The 17,942-nt window shown below is 41.4% G+C and overlaps 2 protein-coding genes across 6 annotated transcripts in view; both read right to left on the reverse strand.

Moving 5' to 3' along the window:
• Positions 1–645: 645 nt before the first annotated feature.
• On the reverse strand, positions 646–10,540 carry atg4da (autophagy related 4D, cysteine peptidase a). The gene is made up of 11 exons (XM_082535039.1): positions 10,198–10,540; positions 7,366–7,636; positions 7,175–7,258; positions 6,652–6,825; positions 5,629–5,980; positions 5,460–5,524; positions 3,912–4,063; positions 3,745–3,823; positions 2,971–3,047; positions 2,672–2,791; positions 646–1,904 (listed from the first exon to the last, which is right to left on the reverse strand). The coding sequence occupies exons 2-11, from the start codon at positions 7,583–7,585 to the stop codon at positions 1,725–1,727; spliced, it is 1,503 nt and encodes a 500-aa protein (XP_082391165.1). The 5' UTR covers positions 7,586–7,636; positions 10,198–10,540; the 3' UTR covers positions 646–1,724.
• A 2,525-nt stretch (positions 10,541–13,065) lies between these two features.
• Positions 13,066–17,942, reverse strand: part of mast1a (microtubule associated serine/threonine kinase 1a) — an 81,773-nt gene continuing 76,896 nt past the window's right edge. For 4 of the 5 annotated variants that reach the window (XM_082536754.1, XM_082536755.1, XM_082536753.1 and 1 more), the window contains one exon: positions 13,067–17,904. In XM_082536754.1, the coding sequence (XP_082392880.1) occupies positions 16,238–17,904 (1,667 nt within the window). In that variant the 3' untranslated portion in view covers positions 13,067–16,237. Of the gene's footprint in view, positions 17,905–17,942 lie in introns of all 5 variants that reach the window. The other variant, XM_082536752.1, reaches the window with a different exon arrangement.

Genomic DNA, 17,942 nt, shown 5'->3' on the forward strand with positions numbered 1-17,942 from the left:
ACATTTGGCATTTTTAATTTTGAGAATTTATTGTGAGGTTTTGCACTTTTCATTCATTGCCTGCTTTCTTTTAAATATGCAGTGTTATCCCGTTTTTTTAATTTAGTCTCGATTCTGTAAAGCACAAAAAAAAAAAAAAAAAAAAAAAATACATACTGCATGCTTGTTTTCCCCCACAATTTAAAATACAATAAGTGGTGTCATGGTGGCGTAATGATGTGGAGGATATTTATCATATATTATTTAAATGTCACAGCCTGCCTTGGTGTTGTTGAACTGATGATAAAGTCACTGTACTCATATCGCCTTCAAAGTCCAACATCTTTGAGATGTGGTGGAACAAGAGATTCAAAACCTACAAATCTGCATTAACTGTGCGATGCAATCATGTGATATGGACAACAATCTCAGGAATGTTTCCAGCACCTTGTTGAGGGCTCCAACGTGGTATTAACAAGGTGTGAGTAATGAAATTATATGCCACATGTTACTTCAGCATCTGCTGCATAAACTTTACAACAAGCGTATTTGCTCTGACCCTGCTAACTACAGAACATTGAATTGATCATTTCCCATCGCTCTCGTTCCTTTGACAGCGTATATACCTGCAGTTCAAATCTACACAAAAAACGCAGTAACATGTACTGTAATTCCAGTGTCTGAAGTTTAATCAGGACAATAAACTCAATAACAGTAGTAGTGCAACTTGCAGTAGTAGCTTTTACAGAAAAAGGGGACAAACAAAAACACAGAGACACTGCAGCAGAAGTCTGAAAATCAAGCAAACAACAAAATAAATTAAAAAAAAAAAAAAAAAAAAAAAAGATCTCCATTCAGCTTCGGTTTGTCTCATTACCTTGGCTGTGCAAGGTAAAATCTAGAACACGTACATAAGTAAGAGCTGGGTGTTTTACTTTGCAAACATGTTTATATAATAGTATAGCGGGAATGATTTAAGCCACAGTTTGACAGGCAAAAATACAAAAGTCATCTCCAACTTTAGGCATTGTTTTTCTTTATACCTGACCTTTAGTTCTTTAAGCAGCAGGAACAATGTAACAGCAGATTTCTTGCAGATTTTCATATCCTTAATGAATAAAGAGTCAGAGCTGAAAGTGCATGGGCTTGAGACCACGATGTCTAAAAATGAATTTACAGCTGTTCAAGACGCTCGTGGAAGAATCTGAAATTTATCTGGGATGTAACACGGCATAATCCTTAACACAATTTAAAAGACAAATAAATTACACTAACAAAACACTCACTCGCACACAAAACACACATTCTTAAATCTAATTAATTTAAAGAATAAAAATTAAAAAAAATATTCAGCAGAGGGAATGTGATATAATACAAGTCATGAACAATATCGGGCAGACGAGTGAGCCAATTAAAGATGATGCAGACACCACTGAGGCTTTTTTTGACGTCGTCTGATAAAATGAACCAAGAACATTTCAAGTACTTGAAAACGTTTCTATCCATTTTGAAGTCACCTTCGTCAGGTAAAGCAGTGCTCCAGCCAGTAGTCACTAATGCCTGTTAGCTTATAACGCCACCCACACAGAGGTGATGACAGCAGCCGTGTTGACCAGTGAGGAAGACAAAGCACAAAAGAGTTGTGCCCGCCTTGCAGCCGCAGCATCGACAGAATCAAGTCTTTTAAAGGCAATTGAGTGTCCACTTCTGCACCCTACAGATGGGAGAGCATCGTCCTCAGAGCTTTACAGGAAGACAAACTCTTCACTGCTTCTTCTGTTGTTGCTTCTGCCTAGTCTCCCTGGAGGCAGGATATGAGCTGGAGGTCCACTGTGATTGCTGCTGTGACCCTCAAGTCCATAATCCTGACTGTGGCCCTCCACAAAGGTGAAGACAGGATACTTCTCCTTCGACGATGACAGAGCCTGGAAGGACAACAAAGTCCAGTTAAAGCAGATAATCTTAAAAACAAAACAGAATATATCGCACGCAGAGAAAAAGAGGAAAAAAAAAAAATCAGTTTTTGACATTTTTCTTCTTCAAACTATCATAACGATATCTCCCAATTTATTATATTTAAATTTGTTTTGGGAAAATATTCCAATTTTGTTCTCCCACAATGGTAAATAATACTTCTAAAAATTAATGCATGAATTACTGAGAACACTTCAAGACTGGGCCAAGCTCTAGCAATGGTGAAAAATGTAATAATTTTAATGCAAAAGCCCAAACAAACCAATTACATCCTTGGCACATATATTATTTGAATGGAATATGAAGATCTACATACAGTACCTGCTTCGATTGTGTAGCACTCGCTTTCTACATTTGCTCTCGTATTCAACTGACTGTTAGGCATTACAAAGAAAAGCAGCCAAGTCTCATGTTTTGACCTCAACTCAGAAAAAATAAAATCGGAAATCTTTGCTTGAAAAATTTGTGTAACTTGAGCTATTGAAATTGTATCTGTGCAGAAATGAAAACAGCAAGATGATTATTCAGCTTTCTGGAGCCGAAAGTGATGGCTTAATATTGCTTTTTTTCCCTCCAAACCAACTCAAACATATTTAACTGTCAGAAACAGGACAGATTTATCTCTACGAAAGAAAGAAAAAAAAATGCTGCTCATTTCTAGTATGTTGTATAAATTAAATCAGAGCCACAAAAATGTGAGGAGGTTGCAAAAACTCACCTCACTGACAGCAGAACATAGAGACTCAAAGTCCTTCTTGTTCTTGGCGTAGAAACCGATGGTGCAGCTCGGATCCATACGGTTGAAGGGCATCTTTTTAGGAGAGCTACAGTGGAACGACTGCAGAGTGGTAAAAGGAGACATGGGTCATACAATAAACAGATCAGAGCCAACTAAGCAGACATGTTATCTTTAATGACCCGTGAATGAGTTTGAAGTCATATGATATGATCCCAGGAAAAAAAAGGAGATAAAAGCCAGACAGACAGAAGAGAAGAGTAATGAAGCAGGCAGCAAACCTCCAGTGAGAAGTTAACTTGACTGACATCGACCACTGGCTGGCAGTAGTGAGGATCCAGATACAGCAGCTGCTCATCTGCCAGACAGAGAGGAATCCAAGTATAAAACAATAAATCAAATAGTTAAATGATGAATAGTCTCTCATACTTTTTATAATTCAGACAGCTTGTTCCTGCTGACCTTTGTAACAACTACCACAGAAGCCCAAAGCTGTAAGTTACAAACTCTACTTCCTTAACAAACCACCAAAACATATGTATAATATTATATTAGACATTGATACAAAAGGCACAATTTATATTTTTAATTTCAGAGAGGCTTTGTGATGGTTCATACAGGAAGTTTCCATTTGTAGTGTGAAGATTTATTTGGGATGTGCTTTTTTGCCTTAAGGGTTTTAAACCATTGTCAGGTAGCAGTTAAACACATTAGCAATCAGCTAATAAGCGACAAAGTGACAAATGACACCACAGTTTTTAAAAGCACATTTTACTTATGCTTCTAGATATCCTAAGTTTAAGAGTAAAGTGTCGTGAAGAGTAATGCAGAGCGTGATAAGCAGAAGTAGCAGTTCTGCACCAAAGCAGCGCGTCATTATCCACACCTGAGAGAATGTGTGGCTCCTGCATCGCCACTGCAAGAATAATACGGGTTGCAGAGGAGCATAACAGCAAAAAATGTCAGTTCTTCCCTAGCTGCCCTTGCTTCGGCTGGATTTATGCAAAAAGATAAAAAAAAATAAATGTACAGAGTATGTTTTTGGCAATCCTCACCTTGGAAACCAATGAAATACAGCGAATGTTTTGGTTTGCCTCCGATTATTCCAATACAGCATTCCAGTTTCAGGAAGTTCTGAGAATGAACACAAATATTTTTAATATGAGTTTAGACAGTTAAAATCCTTTAGGAAGTGGGGTCAGGCACTGGATGGTTAACAGACCTTGACACAATCGATGTAGGATGGATTGAGGGCCTCCCCTCCCAGCCGGACAGGGACCAGTATGATAACAGACTTCCAGTCCTGACTGGACGGATTGGAAGAAGTCTGATTCAGTGACCGATCACACAGATGCACCACATCTTCTTTGTACACTACAAGGCACAGAAACAGTGAGGGTTAAAACAGGCATGATGTAGAGAGCAGACACTTTATTAGGTACACCTAGTTAGTACTGGTTTAGACTCCCTTTTGCAATCAGAACTGTCTTAATTATTTCCGGCACAAATTGAACTAAGCACTGGAAACATTCAGAGATTTTGGTCCATACTGATGTGACAGCATCACAGAGTTGCTGCAGATTTGACAGCTGCACATCTGTAATGCAAATCTCCTGTTCCACCACATCCCAAAGGTGCTTGGTTCATGTGAAATTTAAGGCTACGTCCACACTAATGTGTTTTTGTTTGAAAACGCATTGTTTTCTCTCCGTTTTGGCCTCCCGTCCACACTGAGACGACGTTTTCCCGTCTCGATGACGCATTTTAGTCATGTGGTGCAGTCATGTGACCAATTAAACAAAGATAGCGGAGTGCATTATACAGCAGTTGTTTTGATTGCTCTCAATTCTGACAGCCCTAAAAATGATTAATATCAGTTTGTACATGCTCCGGATAGCTTTTCTTCAAATTCTTTAATTCTCACTCGCTTTTGTGCATGCGCAGGACTGGAACGTAAGCGTTTTGGGTCGTTTCAATGTGGACGCACAACTCTGTGAAAACGACTGAAAACGCCAGTGGAGGCGGAGCGTTTTCAGACGAAAACGCAGTTTTCAAATCTATACAGCCTATCCGTAGCCTAAGGTATCAGTCGGTACTAAGAAACTATCCCCCACACCATTACACCACAACCTGACAGGATCGATTTTATGTTGTTTATGCTAGACTCTAACCCTAGGATCCAAATGATACAGGAAAAAATAAGACTCATCAAGCCATTCTTCTGTTGTTTTGTTGAGCTTGTGTGACTTCTAGCCTCAATTTCCTGTTCTTAGCTGGTAGGAGTGGCCCTGGCATGATATTCTGCTGCTGTAGCTCATTACCTTCAACGTTCAAAGTGTTCTACATTCATAGAGGCTCTTCTAAATACTTAAATTATAATGAGTGGTTATCTGAGTTTCTGTTGCCTTCCAATCAGTTTGAAGCAGTCGGGTCACTCTCCTCTGATTTCTGGTATCCACAAAGCATTTTTGGCCAAATAACTCCTGCTCACTGGATATTTTTCTTTACTTTGGATCGTTCTCTAAAACCCAGAGATGATTGTGTGGGGAAATCCCAATAGATCAGCTGGAATATTCAGACCGGCCCGCCTGGTGCAAACAACCATGCCACATTTTAAGTTTGTTAATCCCCAATTCTGATAAATGCTTTTAACTTTAGATGTACAAAAACACTGACCGGTGAGTGTATTTACACTCTTAGTGCAAAGCAAATATCAATCTGCTCTTTTCTCATTATTAAGCTAAACAAATATCTGCTCTATAAATCTCACCTGTACAATCCTGAGCCACATATACAGCCAGGTTTGTGACCACAAATGTTTTGTCCACTGCTTTCCTGAAAGGGACAAGAAAACAATTCCATAATTCTGGAAATGCTTAACAGCTGTGTAAATGATTTCAGAACACAGAAAAGCCTTGCTTGCAAAAACGAGCCCTTACCGTAGTATGTGTGCGACTACAGAGGGGCCATACCAGTCACCAGCCTTCTTCCCCGAACCTTTGCCAATATCCACCAGCTGGTGAACGCCAAAAGGTGCTGGGGGCTGATCCCCAAACCAGGTAACAAGCCTGGAGTGGATGTGCTCTTGCCTGTCCTTTGTGGACTCGTAGACCCTTTTCTTCTGGCTGCATCTAGGTGCCTGACTGCTTGGCAGGGATTTCTCAGGGGTGCTGGAACCTCGTGGAGAGCCAAAGGAGGGTATTGGGACCCCTCCAGCCCGGGCTGGGGAACGTGGACGGAATACCTCAAAGTCCACATCAGTAAGCTGCTGAGACTCTGGCCAAACCCAGTCTAGAAAAACAGAAACAAAATGTATTTATTTTATTTTTTTTCTTCAGACTTTAAACGATCAGAGGATGTTACAGACATGAGTATACACACAGAAAAAAAAACAGTATAAAACTGTGTATAAAACAAAAGAACGGAGTTAGAGAAAGGATGGGTTGTCAGTTTTTGAGTCAACCATAGACTGTATATAAAAGATGGACATGGCTACCATGTGGGAACCTGTAGGCGAGATCCCAAACCTGAGGGTTTTCTCCTTGCTATCATAGTGGTGGTTGATGTGACTGAGAAACCGAGGACACTGCTCACTCATCTGGAAATGACACCTAACTTTTTCTGTAACTGACCGAGGGGTGACGGGCGACGAACTGGGATAGTAAATTAAATGGTCTTTAACTGGCCAGTTCCAGAGTACAAAGTCAATGAATGACAAATGTCACACTGAGATTAGCACAGGTTATACCCTGGTGAATTCATAGCTTCCTGCACCCTCTACTCAGGTATCTCTCTTGGCTAAACCAGAAATGAGACACGGACCATCTTTAGCTTTGAGTTATATGTGAGGACACATCTTGGTCAGTGCCGCAACCTAATTTTTATGATATTTTATATTCTTAATGGATGAACACTTCTTATGTTTAAATGTAAAAATGTGTGTACCAGATGGAGAGTTCTACCTCTGGGCATCAAGTGAACCAGGAGCCCCTGTGCCAGCAGCATCTGCCCACTGCGCAGCATGCAGCCCCAACCACAGTCTGTTGTCCAGGTGGAGCCCTCCAGCTGAGGGAACTCTCTCCTATAGGTCAACCAGATCCTGGACACAAACGCTAGGCGGAACCGCTCCACCTCATCTGAGAGGGAGTGAAATAGAGAGGTGGAGCAAGAGACACACAAACACACACATATTTAGAGCTCTAGCACTTTGTTCAAGCATTAAGCTGTTTGTATTACTAATTTTAAATGATGAAAAAGCTCAGTTATGATACCTGCATATAATATTTTGGAAATAAAAGCGCAGGTTTTGTCTGTTTTAGTTCCTACTGCTCAGCTTTCTCATGTCAAATAAACATTTAAATAGGAAACGGTTAACCAGTGTGGTTAGCCACAGCACACATCACTACAACACCTGGGGTCTATTCTTCTTTACGTTTCTCTAGAGAGGAAATAGTTTTAAGATGTATGAATACATTTAGCACTTACCTTCACTGTTAAGCAGATAGGAGTGACCCAGGACAGTCACAGGAGACATCTTGTTGAAGGAGGTTTTAGACTTAACAGTCCAGCCTGCAGACAGAGGCGCAAAAAAGATTCTCAAAGCAGAAATCTCAGTACTCCTCTATATAAACAAAAATCCAACACTCAGTCTTCATTACTTTAAACTGACTACAAACCATATTTGACATTATTCCACGCTGACATAAGTTTGGCCTTGAGTTTGTCCATCTCGTCAAGCTCCCCGGCGGCTTCTCTGCTGGCACCTTGAGTTTGTGGAGGCCTGACTCCAAAGCTGCCCTGCCGCTCCATGGGCTGCTGCTGCCTCCCCCTGTCCACCAGCTCATCTTGCATGACTCCCCCTACGTATTGTGCTGCACTCGGGGAAACTGAGTTCATGGCTCCGAGACCTCAGAGCTTACCTCTTGTGCTCCTCATTGCGACACAGAACTGATGAATGAACGAAAAAGAGGAACAACACAAGAATCTAGGTAAAAAATTAACTACTGATGCATCTTGTACTCAAAACGCTTTTACACTCATCCTGCCACTCATATACTTATTAACTCAAATATTTACTTGGATTTAAACTCATTTTAAAAGTGGCTTTTCTTCTTTGAATACACAGCACACAGTTACACTGGATTTTTCCTGGCTCTTAATTATCTGTGCCATCTTGTTTAACAGAAGTCTGAAATCTCCCTGTTATTTCTAGTTTATAAACACAAGTGGATTTTATGTTTCATCAAATTAAACTGTAGGTTTGAAAAGCCTCTTGAAATATTTAGTGCTGAATGTTTTTCATCTTCTACATTGCCGTTGTCACATATATCCAGTTATCAACGGATAGACGTGACATTTGTCATCCATGTGATGGTAATAAGTAATAAGTTTCCATTCTGTAATCAGAATGCTAAATATACATTTACTGATGCCTTTTGCTTCTGGTCAAGTACCACCCACAGGTCTTGAAGTCTGGCGGTATAAGAATACTGATAATCCTCTGTAGTGCCTGGTGTATTTCCACTCAATAGTTTTGTTTATGCTGACATTCTACCTTGATGTAAAGAGCAATTTGGAAAAAAAAAAAAGTAAGATTCAGAGGCTCCATGAATCCTGTACTGATCATTTTCTATGGTATTTTCCTTTTATATATTGATTATTAGCCTGTAAATTTAGAGAAACTTTTCATTGTTTAGCAGATTCTAACTAAAGTACACATTTTCAGTTTCAACACTGCCTTCAGAGATGAGCACCTGTTTCTGGTTTGTATGCTCTAACATTTTTTTCTCCTGAAACCTGGTTGTGTGTTTTCTGTTTGATGTAATAGGAGGACCAGCTGTGTTGGTGGTTGTGGGGAGTGTTGTCTTGTTTTCATGTTTCATGTTGCTAAAAACAAACAAACAAACAAACAAACAAACTCAACCCAATTTCTCTATTGTTAAAACGGAATTGGTAACAACCAAAGAGGCAGAGTTTGCACTTTGGCAGATAAATGACTAATTACATAAACCATTAGGGTAAAAGAAGAAGTCAAATTTTTAGCTGATGTATGCGGGTATGTAATTGCAACAAATTTTATTTCCCCTGAAAACATCAAAGTCATTCATTAAATAATACTTCTTATAAGAAGGAGGATTGTTATCCATGGCTAATCACTTTCTAACATTCACACAATAAAACTGAAGTAGCACGTACAACTCTGGATTCAGTGCCCAAGGACACTTCCGCAGGTAGACTTAAACGGTGAAGGAACCTGCTGACTGACAGATGACCCACTGAGCCACCTGAGCCGCAGTGACTAAGACAGAGAGCTGGAAACGAAAAGACCCATTCTATGTCCAACTTCCACATTTACTATAATTGCTGTATTCTTTTATGTAAATGTCACTGGTATTTGAATATCATTTTAATGTGTGCCCCTAGATATTTATATTTTTCTAAAAACTCTGTAAGGTCATTATTAATAACTACTGAGGAAGCTGCTTGCTTTTGCACCTTCTTAATCACATGTGCATTTGAAGCCTCCCTTGTGTATTTGTATCATCAGCTTGTATAACTGATTGAACTGTTGCCAGGATACTATTGCGAAAGAGATGTTTAATCTGAGTTGTCTGTCTGGTTAAGTAAAATAAAAACATGTTTGTATATGCACAATTTTCTTTTTAGTCCTCTTGCATTATACAGTCTGTCAATGATCCACACTCATACTTTCTGCTGAAAACAATATGCTTGCGTTTGAGAGATCTGATAACAGCCTAAGGACCTGAGCAGTTCACAGGTTTCCTTGTTTCATTATGGATGTTTAACTCTAGAAAAAAAACAAGAACAAAGTAAGATCCTTCGTTTTTTAACATCTGTAAGTCAGAATCAAGGGCAAACAGCACAAAGAAACATTAAAAAACCCCAAACTGTCAGAGTAAATCCGAGTAATCATCCACAGCTGCCCATTTGAAGCACCGCAGCAATTTCCTAATGTTGTAAACCTGCTCAACATTTGGCAATAAACCCCATTCTGATTCTGATTCTGATTCTGATTTCACAATTTGAAAAACACTTAAGGAAAGTACCAGAGACCTTTTTCACCCTGCCCTGAAACTGATGAGTAGCACTTTCGACAGGGAACAGAGAGTATTACGATGAGTACTAACTGATCCTGCTGATGGAAACGTTTCTATGGTAGAGAAGAAAAAAAAACACTCATCATGTGATAACCATTTGACAACCGGTATGTCGGGCTTTTCAACGTCTGTAAAAGTCATCTGATGATGATGGTGGCTACCATTTTTCATCACCTGTAAGTCAACCGGTTTATTAACCATAATCTATTATAGAAACACTCTCATGACACGACCAGTGTCAGGGTATATGAACGGATTCTGACCAGCAGCCTCACTGTCAATTCCCATTTACTGCTCTGGTCACAAAGACTCACCAGCACTATAGCGCATACCTAATTTAAAAAGCGTCTTTCACCATTATTAAAGAATCAAAGGCCAGCAACAATATACCTGATGTAAAGGTCGGTTAAGCAGGTCGGTACCCCGTAATAGAGCCACTCATTTCGGATATTTCCTCCCTCCTGGCGTACAGCGGCAGCCTGAGACTAGCTGGCTGAACACGCTAACTTCAGCAGCTAGCCCCGGCGTTAGCTCTCTAGCACTGAAGACGGAATCCCCGAAGAGCTTAATGCTTTTATAATAAAATACAGTTAATGTACGAGTGGTAGACTTCCTCCCATTTAACACAGAAAGTCATTTATCTACACGGTTACGAAAATAAGCTACTACATAGCGTCTATACTGCTCCGTGTGACAGCCCCTGACCGGACAACATTTACTTCCTGTTGTCCTTTTCCGGCGCACCACTATTGGTTGAATTAAATCCTGTAGCAAATCTGATAGGATAATATTGCACTAATGCGCAGTGCACGGTGCTATTGGCTAATAATAAGTCCTGTAGTTATGCAATGAGTGACCTGGTTAAAAAGTATGCGTTACTAAACATAAATAATAAATTTAGGTACAAACATGCCAACAATTGAAAAAAGTTAAAATAATAAGTAACATACAATTTTGGTTTATATATTAGTAAATAATTATGGTGTAATTAGTTACCTTTGTGCAGCTTTCAACCAGAATAACCATCATACATCCAAAATCCAACAAAAAAAATCTCAAGCAGGACCCAGTAAGGAATTGGCAGAAACGCCAGCTACTGATAGATAGAGCAGTTTCTTGAGGCTGTAAGACCAGGGTGAGCACTGTAGACAGTCCAGGTGTTATGCCTGGACTGTCTACAAGAAAGCCTGTGAATCAGTCCCTCATGCATGGATCCTGGAGTGCCTAGAACTATACAAGACAGGACCTTAAGAGCCTTCTTTAGGAAAGTCACCATCAAGAGTGGGATTTACCAAGGAGATGCTCTGTCCCCACTGCTGTATAGGCATAGGCCCGAACCCCCTTTTAGCCAGAACATTAAGAAGACTAGATATGGATACAGACTACAAAAGGGAGCAAACATTAGCCACCTCCTCCATAAGGAAGGAATGAGTCTGAGCACTAATGAGTGTCAGAACCACCATCAAGGATGAAACAGCAAGGTCCATGAGTACACCAGGATGATGGTCACAACTGATTATGTGAGAAAGAAGAGGAACCATCATGGAATGATAAGCCTGTGCAGGGAACCCTGCGGGACTTCTTAATACAGACAGACAAACTAGTGATGGCTAACCAACTGGACATAGTAGTGGTGGATACGCAGAGGAAGACAGTCATAGTGGAAGATGCAGCTGTACCAAGTGAAAGCAACATGAGGGAGAAGAAACATCAGGAGCTCAAGAAATACCAAGGGCTAAGAGAGGAGCTAGAAAAGATGTGTAGGGTGAAGGCAACAGTGGTGACTGTGGTAATCCGATGACTGCCAAACAGGGGAAGTGGCTCCAGCAGATCCCATAAACGATATTCGAGAGCTCCGTCCAGAGCAGTGCACTGTGCAGGACTCTCAAGCCCCCAGGGCTTTGGTAGAAGACTCAAGCTTTAAGGATAAAGAAGGGTAAGTAACTTTATACTATATACTTATAACATATATTTTTAACCTGTCATCCTATCCCTGGCATCCTCCTGTGTCACACCAATCCTCTGCATGTCCTCAATCACTGCATCCAATCTTTTCTGTGGTCTTTTTCTCCTGCTCTCAAGCTCAATATTCAACATTGTTTGTCCAGTATATTCACTTACCCTCTGCTGTACATCTAACCATTTCAGTCTTGCCTCTTTAACTTTCTCTTGAAACCCCTCAGCCTAATTTGTCCCTCTGACATACTCATTTCTAATCTTGTCCATATCAGTAACTCTTAATGAAAATCTTCTCTGCCTCCTGTCTTTTGTCAGCATCACTGTCTTCAAACCAAACATCATAGCACACACCACTACCATCTTTTAAATGAGTAATATATTAACAGACCTGTCATATGTCTTCAAATACATATGGATACATTTTCATGTAAAAATAAATTACCTCCAAGCATTTGATTTTCAGGGGTTAGACTGATGGTTATAACATTGCTTAATTAATTAGCTATGAAAGTAATAATTTATTGCACCTGTACAGCTGCACAGCTGTTATAGGGCAAACTGCAGACAGGTTGCCAGTTTACTGTATCACAGAACGGTAGACCACTTAACCTCACATGCATGTCTTTGGACTATGAGAGAAAGTCAGACTACCCACAGAGAACATGCATCTCTACACAGAAAAGGCCCCACCTGGCCTGGTTAAGTCAGACCCAGGGCTTTCTCATTGTGAAGCAACAGGACTAACCACTGTACCACCATGATGCCCTAGTTCAAGCACACTATTTTGATTTAATTTATCCTTATTCTAAGAAAAGAATTCAGTGCGAGTATGCACAAGTAGTGCAAGTATTTGTTTAGTTCCGTCTTAACACGGCTTCACGTGTGGAGGTTACACATACATCATGCCCTAGACTTGGTCCCTAAGGTTAACTGGTGATTCCAAACTGACTGTAGGCTCAGATGTCAGTGTGTGGTTGTCTGTCTCTGTAGTGGCTCACAGCTTGTACAAGGTGTGCCTTTTTCTTGCTCTGTACCAGCTAGGAAATTCTCCAGCCTCCCTGCAACTCCAAAAGTAGGAGAAAACAGATGGGCCGTATTGCTCTTAAAGGATGTGAATGTTTTCTCCACTAGTCAATGACAGTTTTGTTTTGTTTTTTTCAGTAGAAGAAGAAGATTCCAATCCATTTTATTTTGTTAATAAATGCAGCTAACTGTAATCTTGATAGTCTTGGTAGGATCAGAGGCCTTTTCATTTGCAAAGGAATCAGCTTCATAAACCTTTTCACAGCTGGAGAAACACAGAGATAGCTAATAACATTAACTATGACTTTATTCCAGAGATTATAGCGCTGCAGCAGCTGTGAAAGGTTATTAGCTACACCTGTCTTTGACGGCTCTAAATGCTCTAAAAGAAGGTCTATTTTTTAAAAATGATTCATATTTGCCCCTAGGTAACACCCTTTCATAAAGTAGGACACTGAAGTCAGAATTAACAACACCCACCAAGCTCTCCTATTAGTAACAGCTACGATGACATGAACATCTTTTTTCAGGTGTAAAGAACTTATTAATAATTACCTGCACGCTGTAGCCAGAGGTGTGCTTACTGTGATAAATGCTGCTGTGGGATTAGAGGTTAAAGCCAAAAAGAGTGAGATCCTGCAAGTTTTGGAACAAAAACTGAATTTTATTCCACGTACTGCACTTCAGGTGTCTGCATTTAGGTCACACCTATCACAAACAAAAATGCCGCAGTGGTACAACTAAATACACTTCGAGTGAACAGAGAAATGTGGAATGTTTTTATACTTATCAGACTTTTGTGTTCATTTGTAGAATCCACATTGTATACAGGATAGTAACTTACAAACAATATCATCAACTCAAGATTTTTTTTCTTTCAAATAAAGTGCATTTCTACTACTCTCTCTGTCAACCACGGAAAGAAAAAGACATTTTAAAACATGTATTATAGACACCACTGATCAGCAAAAGGCCTGAATTTTGATACAATAACTGCAGGAGTTTGTTTTCTTAATCGGGTGATTTGAGATGACCTGATGACTCCTTTATTACATCAAGGTATAAAAGAACTCCTTGCTGTGAATATAAGACAGTATATTTAAAAACGTAACTATTCACAAAGATATAATTAACAGTCACAACGGAAAATTAATAATTCATGTTTCAAGTGTTCATTTTATAATTACTGCAAATATTTTGTCATTAGAACTTTAAATGCATATTTGGTAACCGTATGGCTAACAACAACCATCAAATCAGTGCTCTGCACTTCATCAAGGAAACACTCACTCCAATAGATTATGATATTTCAAATGTTTGATATTGATGCTAACCACTGGAGGGCAGTAGAGTAGTGTGTCAAATGGGAAAAGAAATCCCTGCCAAGCATGTAAGGCATGGGATATGTTTTCATATTCATGAATGGTTATGTGAAAAAACTGCTGCCAACACAGCAGAGATCAGCCTCCTGGTTTGTAGCTCTATGCAGTCTTAAGCTCATTGTTGCGGATTTCCAGGCAGATACAACAATGTAAAGCAACAAGCGGCTGCTCTTCGTTAAACTGTACACTGAACACCCAGTCGGAAGTGACCGAGACAAACTTTCACTAGATATGTTGTGCAGATGAACCACTTGTTTGAGGTTTGGAGGTAAAAGTACATTTTAATCCGTGAACTTCTGCATTGGTGTCAGATTTACATGCTGTTGTTGGCTGAATCAGTTTCCCTTTTATGTTTTTAGAACCTTGAATATCTACAAAAAATCTAATCACTGGCAGAAAGTGACAATTAACAATCACATCTGGATTAATCTGTTTAGCCACCTACTCTCACACATGGATTTGCATAAGATTATGTACACTGGATAGTCATGAATTACAAGAAAGTGACTATGACCAATGAGAGAGGAACATCTTTTTGTGTGTGTGTGTCTCCTGTGAACATTTCCCAGCATTCCTGCTGAGATCACTGACAAACACTTTTATCTGTACGTTGCACAGCAAAATGTGAGGATTATATTAATCAGTCTGGACAAGCTAACTTGTAAGTACCTAAATACAAAGTCATTCTGATTACACTGTAGATAGCCTGGTTTAAAGAGAACGGGCTCGATGTGATATTCCATGTATGCACAAACCCTACTTTTGCTATAGAGCCCTTTAACAAGTAGATTATAGTATGCTACATCCATGACTGCCTGCTTTTTCAGATTTGACTGAAAACAACACACGGGGTTCACTGCATATGTGCATAATACATTTTTCTATGCCTTAACATGCTATAGTCTCCCAAGCAACCTTCACTGTGCCGGTTTGATTTGTTGGGGAAGGATTTCCTTCCTGCTTAAAAAATAAAATAATACTTTAACTGTTACTGGATCCTGACTGCTCATTTTGAGGAGAATTTTCATGCCAATGACCCTCGCTGAGTCTGCCGAGTCTTTGAACAGACACAAACATGGTCACACGCTTCTTAATCCACTCATAAACACACTTGTGTCCTAATTCGTGTGACCACAGGCGTATGGATTTAAATGCATGAAAATCAGCTGCTGACACGGCTGCTTCCTGTGGCGATGTGCGAGTGTGTGTTTGCGAATGTGGCAGCAGCCAGAGATGGAGTGAAGAAAAGGGCTGCGGTAGCCCATCCTGCGAAGGAGAGATAAGCGCCGAGGTCTGACGTTCTTGCTTTCCTCTGTGGCCTTCAAGAACCACCAGAAATTGTCCCAGGGTAGCTAAACGCACATGCGCTTGCACACACAAACACACACACACAAAATCCCCTACGACAGAGATTGCGAGACTGTGCTCGCTGTGACGTCCACTGACAGAGTGCCTGCTTTGGCTTCGTCTGACCGTTTAACTCAGGAAAGTAAACTGCTGGATGATGAATAAAGAGCTCAATTATCTTCTTACTCAGTAACTGTTTGATGTGTCAACTTTGATTTGACTGTTTCACTGCTTTGGTTGACGAGCAGTAAAAAAAAAAAAAAAAACCAAAATCAAAAAAAACCCAAAACAAAAAAAGGGCTGGCTGAAAGAAAAAATAGAGTGACTGGATTTGGTATTCACAGTATTCAGCATGTTTTGATCTGTAAAGCACTTTTTGACCATCTTGTACCTATTACACATGTACAGTACAAACCATGTGACATGCATTCACACAGACTCACATATACATCTGATAAAGTGTTTCACATTACATTTAGAGTCCTCTTATTAAAGTATTTATAATAGAAAATCAACAGTTAATGCACCTTTACAGTAGATCTTTTACTCCTGGTTTTAGGTTAGATTCAGTCAGTGATTGGAATCAATAAATAACATTTTATACTCTTAAACTGGAATGTACATTGGTTTTAAGTGCTAGTCTTCTGTTGCATTGTCCAAAAAAGGCATCTTCTTTTTTTTTTCTTTTTACTAAAGTCCCATTTAGGGACTCCATGAGGTCACATTTTCGGCAGGCTGCTACCTGTTGCCTTCTCTAGCGGTGAACCAGCAGGACTCTGGGTCACCACTGCAGCCCCAACAACCACTCGACCTCCAGCTGGAGAGTCAGACTTTCCCACTGTGCCTCCCTGTTTTTCCTCTGCTGCTTTAGACTGCTGCTCTTTGCTCTTGGCCCCCTCTTGAGAGCCGAGCTTGATCGGCCCGAGGACGTTTTTGGCCACAGTGGTCAGCTGGCTGACGAAGCTTGTCTTGTCACCAGGGGAGACAGGCCGTGACTTACAGAGGGAAGGTCCACAGAGGGAGGGGGTTACCGCGGTTGGGGAAGGAGAAGGAGAGGGTGAGTGCTCCTCCACCACCTCCAGACGACATTTGTCCTCCCAGTCGAGTGATCCCCGGTAGCAGTTGACAGCCCCGAGTCCCTGCCTTACTTTGGCCAGTGACAGCGCCTGCCCATGCGGGGGAACGACAGGAGGGAGGACCCGAGCTGGTAGTTTGGGGCTTTTGGAGCCAAGGTCTGGTGTCCTTGTGTCACTGCTGTCAGTCCCCATCTTTCTCAGGGCGTCTCCAACTCCTGATGGTTTAAAGGTTTTGCTCAGAGGACCTCCTGTCACTGTTGTGATGATGCCAGCGGACTTATCTGGAGCAGAAACAGAGCTTTTGCTGTAGGCAGCTCCAGGAAGACCACACCGGCTCTTGTTGTCTCCTTCCTGCTTTGATTCAGGTCTGCCCCCTAGCTGCTGCTCCTGTGGATGTTTACTGTTAGAAAACAGACTTTTGGCTATCTTGGAGTCTAGCTGTTTTGGAGACATGTCCGCCTGACTCTGGGTGAACTTCTCAGGCCCCTTGTGAGCACCTAAACCCCCTGTTGTTTTGGTAGGCGTGCTAGGGGTTATAGCTTTAGTAGTTCCTGCACTTAGTACAGAGCTTTGTGAGTTCAAAGGCTGCTCACTTGCATGAGGTTTTCTTCCTAAGGATGACTGCGATCCTGTCCCAGCCTCCTTCTCCCTCTCCACTCCTCTCTCTTTCTCTTCCCTCTCCCTTCCAGCCAGTAGTGTTTCCCTGCTCAGTGGTGACTCCTGTCTCCCTAGTCTCCTCGCTGGCTTCAGCACACCAGTCTCTGGGGAAGTTGAGGATGAGGGTAGAGGGGGAGGATTAGGAGGCAAATTTTCCCCTTCTGTCTCCAGCAGGCTCTGGAGCCCAAGCTCGCAGAGGAAGGCGTCCTTGCGGTACTCAGAGTGCTGCACCTCAAGGCTGTGTTTCCTCAGTGGACCCCCCAGCCCTCCTGTAGAGCTTGACTGGGTTAGAGGTGAGCCGAGCTTCTCTGCTGACTGCACGCGTTTGAGGAGAGGTGATCGCGGAGGCTCGGCACTCTTGGGCCTGGGACGTACCACCGGCGGGGAAGAGTGGAGCTTGGCAGGGAAAGACTGGGTTGTGTTGGAGCTCCCTACAGTGTGACCTGGTAAAGGTGGAGGTGAAGACTGGGTGGGGGAGGGCGTGTGAGCCAACGGGGACAGTGGAATATTACCGGCAGACTTACAACGGGCAGACCGATACTGGCGATGGAGTTTCGGGGAGAGGCCGTGCAGTGAGCTGGGTCTCATGTGCTGTGAGGGAGCTGGGGAGTTTGGAGTGCTGGATGCTGCAGAGCTGCTCTGAGAGGACGCACCTGCAGAGAGCAGAAAAGATGAGTGAAGCTGTCAAAAC

Source organism: Aulonocara stuartgranti (assembly GCF_965226115.1).
Source record: "Aulonocara stuartgranti genome assembly, chromosome: 6".
NCBI classification, from domain to species: Eukaryota; Metazoa; Chordata; class Actinopteri; order Cichliformes; family Cichlidae; genus Aulonocara; species Aulonocara stuartgranti.